Source organism: Clarias gariepinus, chromosome 20 (assembly GCF_024256425.1).
Source record: "Clarias gariepinus isolate MV-2021 ecotype Netherlands chromosome 20, CGAR_prim_01v2, whole genome shotgun sequence".
Lineage (NCBI taxonomy): Eukaryota > Metazoa > Chordata > Actinopteri > Siluriformes > Clariidae > Clarias > Clarias gariepinus.
In genome coordinates this window covers 11,014,007-11,024,501 of record NC_071119.1, presented here as the reverse complement: position 1 = coordinate 11,024,501, position 10,495 = coordinate 11,014,007, and the positions used below count along the sequence as shown (strand labels likewise).

The 10,495-nt window shown below is 40.3% G+C and overlaps 2 protein-coding genes across 2 annotated transcripts; both read left to right on the top strand.

Annotated features, from left to right (window-relative positions):
- The first annotated feature begins 1,296 nt into the window (after positions 1-1,296).
- Positions 1,297-3,775, top strand: LOC128508730 (uncharacterized). Its single transcript, XM_053480190.1, has 3 exons — positions 1,297-1,351; positions 1,903-2,049; positions 2,850-3,775. The coding sequence occupies exons 1-3, from the start codon at positions 1,330-1,332 to the stop codon at positions 3,560-3,562; spliced, it is 882 nt and encodes a 293-aa protein (XP_053336165.1). The 5' UTR covers positions 1,297-1,329; the 3' UTR covers positions 3,563-3,775.
- A 1,079-nt stretch (positions 3,776-4,854) lies between these two features.
- mettl14 (methyltransferase 14, N6-adenosine-methyltransferase subun) lies at positions 4,855-10,399 on the top strand. The gene is made up of 11 exons (XM_053480102.1): positions 4,855-5,014; positions 6,640-6,728; positions 6,927-7,014; positions 7,094-7,171; positions 7,910-7,997; positions 8,107-8,197; positions 8,275-8,416; positions 8,509-8,601; positions 8,689-8,805; positions 8,887-9,097; positions 9,186-10,399. The coding sequence occupies exons 1-11, from the start codon at positions 4,949-4,951 to the stop codon at positions 9,476-9,478; spliced, it is 1,356 nt and encodes a 451-aa protein (XP_053336077.1). The 5' UTR covers positions 4,855-4,948; the 3' UTR covers positions 9,479-10,399.
- The last annotated feature ends 96 nt before the right edge of the window (positions 10,400-10,495 follow it).

The window sequence follows — 10,495 nt, the reverse complement described above, 5'->3', positions numbered from 1 at the left end:
GGCCTGATTTTAGGCAACCATAGCAAAGTTTTTTCTCTTTCACATATTCACGTCTTTCATCCAGAGACATCCCTTTAAACTTAGAACAGCTATGCAGACAATGTGTCACAACCTTATCATCAAGTCCCTCTGCAGTCACTGTGAGTATCAAACTTGGGTGTGGTGGGACTGATGAGGACAAGCTCTTACTGTAGCATCCTTTTTGAATAAAAACAGCTTTTACTGATAGTCGGAAATCCTTTATTATCTCATGCACATGATTTTACACCAACTTGCAATTTGACTTCAAACCAACTGCAGACATAAGCACTAAAAAGAAAACAAATAGGCTAAACAACAAATTAAAACATTGTAGGACCATAATTGAAGAATGATAAGCTTAATATAAAAACAGATTTAGCTCAACATATACAATAATCATATATCCCTTTAAAAATGGATGAAAAACTTTCAAACCTTGTTTTCACTTTCAAGAGGAGCTAAACAAAAACACAAAAACTTTGTTTAACTTTGTTTTTATTTGTCATTTAAGGGTTCCCCCCCCCCCTCCTTCAGTGTTATTTGTATCGAGGATGGGAGAAACGTAATTTCGATTCTCTATATGTATGCACTGTACATTTTGCAGAATTGACAATAAAGTTGACTTTGACTTTTGACTTTTTATTTTTACATTTCTCCATTTAATGCATTTACTACTGTCAGTCTGTCCCTTTTATTTCAAAATAAAATTTCCGGTCATTTATACCCACCTTTATAACAATTTCAACTAAGTACTTTTTTACATTTTATATGATACATATTTTTTTATGGTTTTTTATGGTTTCAAAAGGAGGGGGGGGCGACTGTGTGGAATTTACCATTTTATTGGGATAAATCCTGAAAATAAAAAGAACTACTGTATTAAAAATGCACTAAAACTGTTTTTATATGTTTTAATATATTATTTTTATAAATGTTTACGTACCTTTTAAATAACTTGTAGAAATAAGCAATATTACGAAAAAAACTTTTACTGACAGAAAACACGTAAAAGCAAAAGTCACCACTCGCCGCTAGGGGTCAGCAGAGTATAGTTAATAAGGCAGAATAAAACAAAATACATTTTTCAAAAATAAGGGTTACGATAACAGACAAAACTTATCCCAAATATAATATAATAATATCTGGCTTCATTAAAAATAATTAATGTCTTCTAAACAACCCTTTTAATATTTTATTTAGAATTTTAAAAATGTATTATGCTCGTGTGCGGTGGGTTGACCAGGCTGTGACATTTAACGCATGCGCAGTGCGTATCGGTGCGAGTAGGGCGAGTGACGTCAGATCAATATGGACGTGCAGTCTGTGAATAGTAAGTCCGCGCTCATTATTTCTTTATGGTTTAATTTTAGTTTATATCAGAATGTCTTTTAATGTGCACTTAGTTACTTCTAAAGTTTATCTGCATTAATCAGTGTTTTGATTGACATTAGCGTTAGAGCTGCTTCGTGTATCACTAATGTTAGTTGGCTAGCTTGTTGCTAATAGTGCTAGGAAACTAACTGTGTGTGTGTGTGTCTATCTGTGTGTCTATCTGTGTGTGTGTGTGTGTGTGTGTCTGTCTGTCTGTCTGTCTGTCTGTCTGTGTGTGTGTGTGTCTGTCTGTCTGTGTCTGTCTGTCTGTCTGTCTGTGTGTGTGTGTGTGTCTGTGTGTGTGTGTGTCTGTGTGTGTCTGTCTGTGTGTGTGTCTGTCTGTGTGTGTGTCTGTGTGTGTCTGTCTGTGTGTGTGTCTGTCTGTGTGTGTGTCTGTCTGTGTGTGTGTCTGTCTGTGTGTGTGTCTGTCTGTGTGTGTGTCTGTCTGTGTGTCTGTCTGTGTCTGTCTGTCTGTCTGTGTTTGTTTGTTTGTTTGTTTACACACCGCAGTGAGTGAGGACAGTGAGGTGACTCTGATCCTGGACCCAGAGAAGAGCACGTTTATCGGTAATGCTCCTCTATACCAGTCAGCTGATGATCCCACTGCCTTCTACCTTGATGAAGCGCTGACTGTGAGAGTGGACCTCTACACTACTGGTGAGTTCTGAACTTTATGTTGGGGACCAACATTTCTACATGATCGCCATTTCTTTGTAAAACACACATGAAGTTGTCTCTCCAAACTTATGATGGACTTGTGTAGAACTCGAAACGGGATGTCGGATCCATGTCCAGTCCATGCTAAAACATGAATAGGTCTTGTCTCCAAGTATGTGGTTGCCTTCTGAAATGCACAAATTATATGTGTATAGCAGAAAATGAATTATAACTGCCTGAGTACTTCTGGGCTGATCCCTCACTTTTCTCATGATCATCCTCAAATTTCTGAAATCTTGCATGGAGCACCAGAGGAGGGAGATTTTCTGATTAGTTTCACTAACAAGTGGTTTTCTCATTCCTGTGAGTTCTCACCACATTGTGTTATCTTAGACATAGCTATGTTTTGTACTTTGATTTATTATTATTTTTAACCATGCAACTTTGCCAAATGTTTAAGTGATCTTCATAAATTTTTTCTCAGACAACAAAATTAACAGTTCTGTGCTATCCTTCCAGGTTTTGATGAAGTATTAAAGGTTTCTTAATTTTAAATCACTTTAGTTGTTTTCTTTGCTTGATGCTTTTTTTTTTGCCAATGTATGTGGACACCTGACTTCTGCAACCACATGTATTAAAAGCACACATTTGTATAAAATGACTTCTTATGGTATAGCATTACACTTTTTCTTCACTGGAATTAAAAGCCCCATCCTCATTTTTGCTTTAGAAATGTAGTTGTGCTGTGCTTGTGTAGTATTGTGGTTTGACGCCTGTCTCTGATTGTTTTTCTCGCACAGTAACCCAGCATGAGGATAACATCTACATCGTGGATGATGTGCCCCTCCTGCAAAATGAATCATTTAACAAAGAGCAAACGCTCTTTTTAATCTGCTTGATGCGTGAGCAGTTGGAGACAGATGGCGAAAGTCTGCTTAGGGCTTTAAAGGAGCTGAATCCTCAGACAAAGCCGAGTCGAAGCCGCAAGAAACGGGTATGGAGGGAAATGGCTAACAGACTTTCCAAACACTTCAACGAGGTCTTCCATCCTGATCACGTGGCGAGACAATGGTACTCACTTGAGGACGAATACAAAAGGGCAAAAGATGATATTAGGATGCCGAGTCAAGAAGAGGTGATGTTTGAGTTTTTTAATGAGATGGAAGAGCTTTTAGGTGGGCATCATGATGTCGAATTTCCTATCGTCGGCTCGGTGAAGGGGGTAGAGGTGCGCAGGCCGAAGGCGTTAAACGCAGACGGTGGAAGAGACTCGCCCGCAACAGCGAACACGGGGTCGGCCACACCAGCTGCCGCACCGACGGCTTCAGCGACACCAACGCGCCCTCCTTCGCTCAAGCGCAGGAGAACAGACGAGCACTATTTGGATCTTCTGGACTTTTTAAAGGAATCCATGGCAGCTCGACAGCGGCGCCACGAGGAAACTCTGGCACAGATGAAATCGGCTCAGGATGGGTTTGAGGCTTTAATGAACAGATTTCTGGACAAACTCTGATCTTCTCTTAGTTATATTCCTTTACATGTTTTTTCTCACACATTTTTAGTTTTTTACATTTTCATCTTTTACTCACAGTGCAATATCTCACTGACTGGACCCTGTTAATATATTTAATACTGGTGTACTTATAATATTTTATTTTGTCTTCTTTCGTAACATTTGAATTCCTGACTCTAATCTGAAAACTTGGAGTAAAGAAATTTACAAATATTGTGTGTGTCTTATTTCACTGTGATGATCGTTCCAGTTTTATGTGAAATGATGATTAGTTTTGTTAAAGAGTCACATAATGTAATTTTTAGTGTATTAATGAATATAGATTGCAAATAAAGAAAATCTCGCACTAATAAAATAGGGTAAAATATAAAAGAATAAGCCCATCTAAGAATTGCTGTACAAGTCAAATTAAGAATTTTGATTGTGTAAAATATTACAACTCTTTTTATTTCGCTATTTAATCTCCTGCTACATTAATGCATCTTATCCCAGTGTTTGACTTGTACCTGTATACCATCAAGGTAGAATGTTTTCTCAGTCTGTCTAAGCCATGATTGGATCGCCTGCTTTCATGTCTGAAGCGCTGGCCTCACGGGCAGAGGAACGCTTTTAATGGCCAAACATGTGGAAATGGCTTGGAGCGAGGTCAGGACTGTACGGGGTGTGACAATATCTTTTTGCTGCGTTCCTGTAATGTGCAAGTACAGTTCCCAGATGAGAGATGTATGCGTCTCTTTTGGATTTTTGTGACGTTATCCATAAATTTTCAAGGATCAGGCGTTTCAGTCCCTGACTATTCACAGGAACGACTGCACTGGGGTCCAAGCCACCTCTGTTGGAATCATCGGCCTTCGTTTAAAGTGTTTTACTGCAGCTAAGAGTCTCAGAAGGAATTTCACCAAGTCCCGGTTTGACTTGAACACCCCTAAAACATTACTGGGAAAAGTTTCCTGTGAGCAACATTTAATGTGGGAAAAAACAAACAATGCTGGAAAAGGTTTGGATGATTTTTTTTTTTTTAAATATACAGTTGCCTGGTTGCATAAGTAAACACACCCTTTAAAAAATATATAGCACTTTTTGCTTATAAAACATTATAAGGAGAAGGAATCTACAAGATTTTGGTCAAATTTAGGTGATTTTATGTCAGTCTTTGTTGCAAAACAACAACAAAATGCGATTAAAGTGGAAATTGTGATTCTGTGTAGTAGTCTACCGAGTTGAAATCAGTCAAGCGGCGTGCTTGCGTCATCAGCCGTCGACACGCCAGGGCGCACGATGACGCAGAATAAGTGCGCGGGAGGCTTGTTGCTTTTGAATGGGGGCCGCTTGCTTGTTTCCTAACGGAATATAATCGGTTCGTTCGGTAATAACGTTATCCTCGATATGGACAGTCGGTTGCAGGAAATCCGTGAGAGACAGAAGCTGAGGCGGCAACTTCTCGCACAGCAGGTAAACAAAGTGAAACGGGGTTTGTTGAAAAAGCCATTGTTTCTTCCCCGACATGGAGCACTTACAGGGAGCCTGCAGGCAGATTACAGCTGTGCGCGCGCGCGCGCGCGCGTGTGTGTGTGTGTGTGTGTGGACGAGCTGAAATGCTAATGTTCAACATGCTAAGATAAGAAAGTCTAGGTATTTATAATGATCACGTATATGTTTTGGGTAAATACATGTTTACTGATGTATAAATCTGACTGAATTGTACTTCAGTAATTACAACATTTTATAAAAGTTACTTACAAACTATCTTGGCTTTGCTTCAAACTCTCTGAGAACGATGTCATCTCTCCCAAGCAATAGTCTGCAAAATTTCAGGCTCGTACCTGCATTAGTTTCTGAGATATGGAGGCTTTAATGAGGACGCAGCCCTACTTTTACTGTTAAAACAAGTGCTACATAAAAAGTAACCACGTTTTGTAAGTCATTGCTTCTCAACTGTTCATCCTACATGTGTGAAATTCTTATGGATTGTTGTTCGTTATAAGATTTGCACAAGTTCTAAAACACAGAGTCTGCTGTTGCACACTTTCCATTTTTTTGCATGTTGAAAGTTGTATATAAAAGTGAGGTTTAAAGTGAATTTGACTCTAAAGTCCACACTGAGGGCAGGACGGTGGAGTAGTGGTTAGCACTGTCGCCTTGCACCTCCAGGGTCGGGGTTCGATTCCCGTCTCTGTGTGCATGGAGTTTGCATGTTCTCCCCTTGCTTGGTGGGTTTCCTCCAAAGACCTGAAATTTAAGTTAATAAGTGTTCCCAGATTGCCTGTAATGAGTGTGTGCCCTATGATGGATTGGCACCCTGTCCAGTGTGTATCCTGCCTCGTGCCCTTAGTCTCCTGGCATAGGCTCCAGGCCCCCGCAACCCCACAGGATAATGCAGTATAGAAGATGAGTGAGTGAGTAAACTTCACACTAAAGCACATGAGATCCGTTTTTCTTTTTCTTTTTTATTTGTATATTTAATACTCATTCTACTCCTGTTTCCATCCATAGTCCAAAGTTTCCAAATTGCCCATAGGTTGTGTGTGAATGTGTGTACTCTGGATAAAGATAATATTCGATGAGATAATAATCATTCTGAAGTTCATATTCATTTAAAACCAAGTGTGCATCTGCAAGAACTCCAACATTTTAATTTTCAAGGTTTCAAAAAAGGGGGAAAATAATTTCACTTCTTTTATTTTCATGTGTAACAAGATGTGTCATGCAAATAATTTTGACTTGAAGGAGCAAGCTTTAATTAACGGAGTTGCAAAAAATTGTGTTTATAGAGAGAGAGACAGTTGAATGATGTTCAGTAGAAGCAGATTGTAAATAAGAGTATTAATAATTACAGTAAACTTACACCATACATGTGATATAATCCACTGAGGTGAAGGTGAGATTGTTTTGAATAAGTGTAATCTTTAGTGTTTTGCTATTGAGATCATTAAGAGCGGCAGAAAATCTGTTAAGCTGCTCTAGTTGATGTTTAGGATGCATACCGCAGGGAAAAAAAGTAATCGTCGGACACAATGAAAGAAATAAACTTCAACAATAAGGCTGTTGTGAAATATAAAACATGTTTGTTTTTGCAGCTGGGAGCTGAAAGTGCAGACACCATCGGCGCTGTTCTCAACAGCAAACAGGAGCAAAAAGAGATCGAGGAGACGAGAGAGACATGCAGGTGTTCGTACATCCCATCGTATTTATACAGTATTCTGTCAAGCGTTATTAGAATTTTTTGTCGATTAGATGAAATTGTTGAAATTTTTACAGTCTTAGCTTATTGAGCGCTGTCGCAGTGCCAGCGATAATGCATTACAACAGAGCTCCTCGCGTGTGCTTCATTCATTACTCTCGGCTTTGTATTCTATATCTATAGATCGTCTTTCGACACAACAGCGACCGGCTCCAAACGTAAATGCCAGAACGAGGGAGAGGACGCAGACGAGGACATTGAGGATCAAAGAGTGAGTTATATGAGCTCTAGGCGAATAAAGGCACTTGTCATTTATATCACCGTGGTAACAGATGGCGGATTTGTTCCAGGAGGATGCAGAGCCTCAGCTGCTGGAGGACAGCGGTCCATTCGAGGAGGTCTACAAGGACTCCAGCACATTTTTGAAGGTGCGGTTAGAGTTATAATGACTCAGATTCAGTAGTTTAACGTCCTTCAGATTCTTCATGTATAAATTCTTCTTTTTAACTTTTTAATCACAGTCGTGGAACACAACCTCCATAATTTTTGATAATTTAATGCTATAAAAACTAAACTAAAAACCAGCCAATTCTGGTCACCAGTTCATCTCTATTATAAATGTAAAAATAATAAATTTAAAAAATAAAATTTTTTGGAGGCAATGTGGTTATACATGAATCATCAAACAAAAGAATCCAGAATTTTTCTCTAGCAACAAATTGCCACAGTATCTATACATATAATACAACTGTAAAGTTGGTGTGTCTGTTCGTTGAAGATTCGCTAATTTGAAATTTAAATAAAAAAAAAAGGCCTTACATCATAAAAAAAATCATTAGTTCATCTTAAAATTCAACAGATAGCACTGTACAAATCTAGTTTAACAAACACGATCTCACACCTTCATTCTTCGCACTTCACAGTAACGCGTAAAACAAATTTAGTTCATTCCAAAATTGAATATTTTTATCCATAGTGCTTTGAAGTTTCTGTCATTGGCTAGCGATCCTTACCCGTGTTACTAAAGATTACTAAAATACATGCAGGTTTTGCAATACACTTCATTCCTTACTGACGTTTAACCTAAAATCCATTTCAGATAGGTTCCATGTAATTGTGCTTTCTGTTTGAACCTTCTAATTCTTGTCTTTTCTCGCTCTGATTAGGGGACGCAGAGTCTGAACCCTCATAATGACTACTGCCAGCATTTCGTGGACACGGGACATCGACCGCAGAACTTCATCAGAGACGTGGGTGAGTGTCTTGTCATAAATCATTAAGATGAGAACACCAGAAAGCTGACGGACGGTACGCAGGTTGACTGGATGATTCGCTTTAATAAGACGTATAATCTGTGTGACAGGTCTGGCTGACCGATTCGAGGAGTACCCCAAACTCCGGGAGCTGATCCGGCTCAAGGACGAGCTCATCTCCACCACGAACACACCACCAATGTAAGCACGGGACGCTGTCTATGAAATAACATGAATCTGACATAACGTTGACGGTATATTGTGTATTGCGCGCTCAGGTACTTGCAGGCCGATCTGGACAACTTTGATCTGAGGGATCTAAAGTGTAAGTTTGACGTGATCCTGATTGAGCCGCCGCTAGAAGAGTATTACAGAGAGTCGGGCATCATCGCCAGTGAACGCTTTTGGACCTGGGATGACGTAAGCGTGGGTTTTTTTTATTTTCATTTGTTTTTGTTTTTTTCCCTCTAAACCTGGAATCAAACACTATGCATCTATCACTATGGTTTTAGATCATGAAGCTGGAGATCGATGAGATCTCAGCACTGCGTTCTTTCGTCTTTCTCTGGTGCGGGTCCGGAGAGGGGCTCGACCTCGGCAGGATGGTGAGCCCTGATGATAATCCGCACCACTTTTGAGTTTTGTGGTGTCATGGTTTAAAAGTGTGTCTGATCAGCGTGTTTGCTTGACAGTGTTTGAGGAAATGGGGGTTCAGGAGATGCGAAGACATCTGCTGGATCAAGACAAACAAGAACAACCCCGGGAAGACCAAAACGCTCGATCCCAAAGCAGTGTTTCAGAGAACGAAGGTAAGAATGAGGAGAAGTTACATCATAGTTAGAATAAAGAGAAGGTTTATACTTAGTATAATATGACTGCGTATGTTTCAGGAGCACTGCCTGATGGGCATTAAGGGCACGGTGAGGCGCAGCACGGATGGCGACTTTATCCACGCCAACGTGGACATCGACCTGATCATCACAGAGGAGCCCGAGATGGGCAACATCGAGAAACCTGTGGAGATTTTCCACATCATCGAGCACTTCTGCCTCGGACTGAGACGTCTCCATCTATTCGGACGAGACAGCACCATCAGGCCAGGTCTCCGTCTCATACACACTCGCACGCAGTTTTCACTCTATAATTGTCAATGGTTTTACTCAGTATGTGTGTGATGATTACCTTTTAGGCTGGTTAACCGTCGGACCCACACTGACCAACAGTAACTTCAACGTGGAAGCGTACGCCTCACATTTCTCCACCTCCCACCTCTCCGGCTGCACAGAGGACATTGAAAGGCTCCGCCCCAAATCTCCGCCCCCTAAACCCGAGGGGTGCAGAGGGGCTCCACGAGGGGGGCGAGGCGGAGTGGCAGGCGGGCGTGGAGAACGCGGGCGTGACAGGAACCGACCCAACTTTCGCGGAGAGCGGGGCGGGTTTAGGGGGCGTGGCGCTCCTCACCGTGGGTTTCCTCCACGATAATTTTTTTTGTTTGTTTTTCTTGTTGTTGTTTTTAAACAAATGATGACACAGAGCTGATTTATTTTTTTAATGAGCCAGCAAATAATTCTGCCTTTTGCTTTTTCTTTTTTTCATGATTTGAATCCAACTTGTACAGGAAATATGACCCTGCCAATGAATTTTATTCGTGCATATCTTAGGTTTTAAATAGTGAGATAAGGACTTTGTTAAGATCTGCATCACTGCTGTAAGATTTTGTTTGTTTAGATTGAATGTCGCCGACTTTTTACTGATTTTATAACTGCTCTTTTTAATTGGCCTGCTTTTTGTTTGTTTTTTTTCCCCCCAAAAAAATGTCATGTATGCTTCTTTTTGCAAATTCCTTTTGCACTGATGTTACTCTGACAGTAAAGGCAAAAAACAAACAAACATTCTTTACGCCCTCATGTCTAGACATCATCTCCCTCAACGTGTCTCTTTCACACATATTTGTTTTTACTGTATGTAAATGTGATGCCATGGAACCAAGGCGATTTTTAAAGGTGTATTTATTTATTTTTCACCAGTATTCAATGCACTCGAACCACTGTGCGTTCATCATGAGACGAAGATGAAGACGGCAGGGTAGAATGGGTGGGCTGGTTTCAGTTAAAAGTAAGGCATGGTGCTCACCATGAAAGGGTGGAATAATTTTAGAACTCATTAAAAGATGCTTTTTGGGTCAAATTCGAAGGATTCACTTGTAGTGTTAGTTGTTTTGATTCCCAACCAGAGCCCAAACCCCCCAGCCACTGGACGTGGGGCCGGTCCCAAGCCCGGATAAATGGGAGGGTTGTGTTAGGAGGAGCATCTAGTGTAAAACCTGTGCCAAGTTGTTGTGCGGACTGGATATTCTGCTGTGAAATCAGATGAAAGTTTGTAATATTTGGCCAATAAACCTAAATTACAATGGGAGTTGTACAGTAATTCTGATTGCAAACTGTAGACGGATGGATGAATAAAAAAATGCATGAATAACAAGATAGATATATATAGACA

Bases quoted from the DNA above. Each gene is read 5' to 3' on its own strand.
- mettl14 (XM_053480102.1), top strand. From the start codon at position 4,949: ATGGACAGTCGGTTGCAGGAAATCCGTGAGAGACAGAAGCTGAGGCGG. The intron at 5,015-6,639 runs GTAAACAAAGTG...TTGTTTTTGCAG, and splicing joins GGCAACTTCTCGCACAGCAG to CTGGGAGCTGAAAGTGCAGA. The intron at 8,602-8,688 runs GTGAGCCCTGAT...TTTGCTTGACAG, and splicing joins GGCTCGACCTCGGCAGGATG to TGTTTGAGGAAATGGGGGTT.
- LOC128508730 (XM_053480190.1), top strand. From the start codon at position 1,330: ATGGACGTGCAGTCTGTGAATA. The intron at 1,352-1,902 runs GTAAGTCCGCGC...TACACACCGCAG, and splicing joins GGACGTGCAGTCTGTGAATA to TGAGTGAGGACAGTGAGGTG. The intron at 2,050-2,849 runs GTGAGTTCTGAA...TTTCTCGCACAG, and splicing joins AGTGGACCTCTACACTACTG to TAACCCAGCATGAGGATAAC.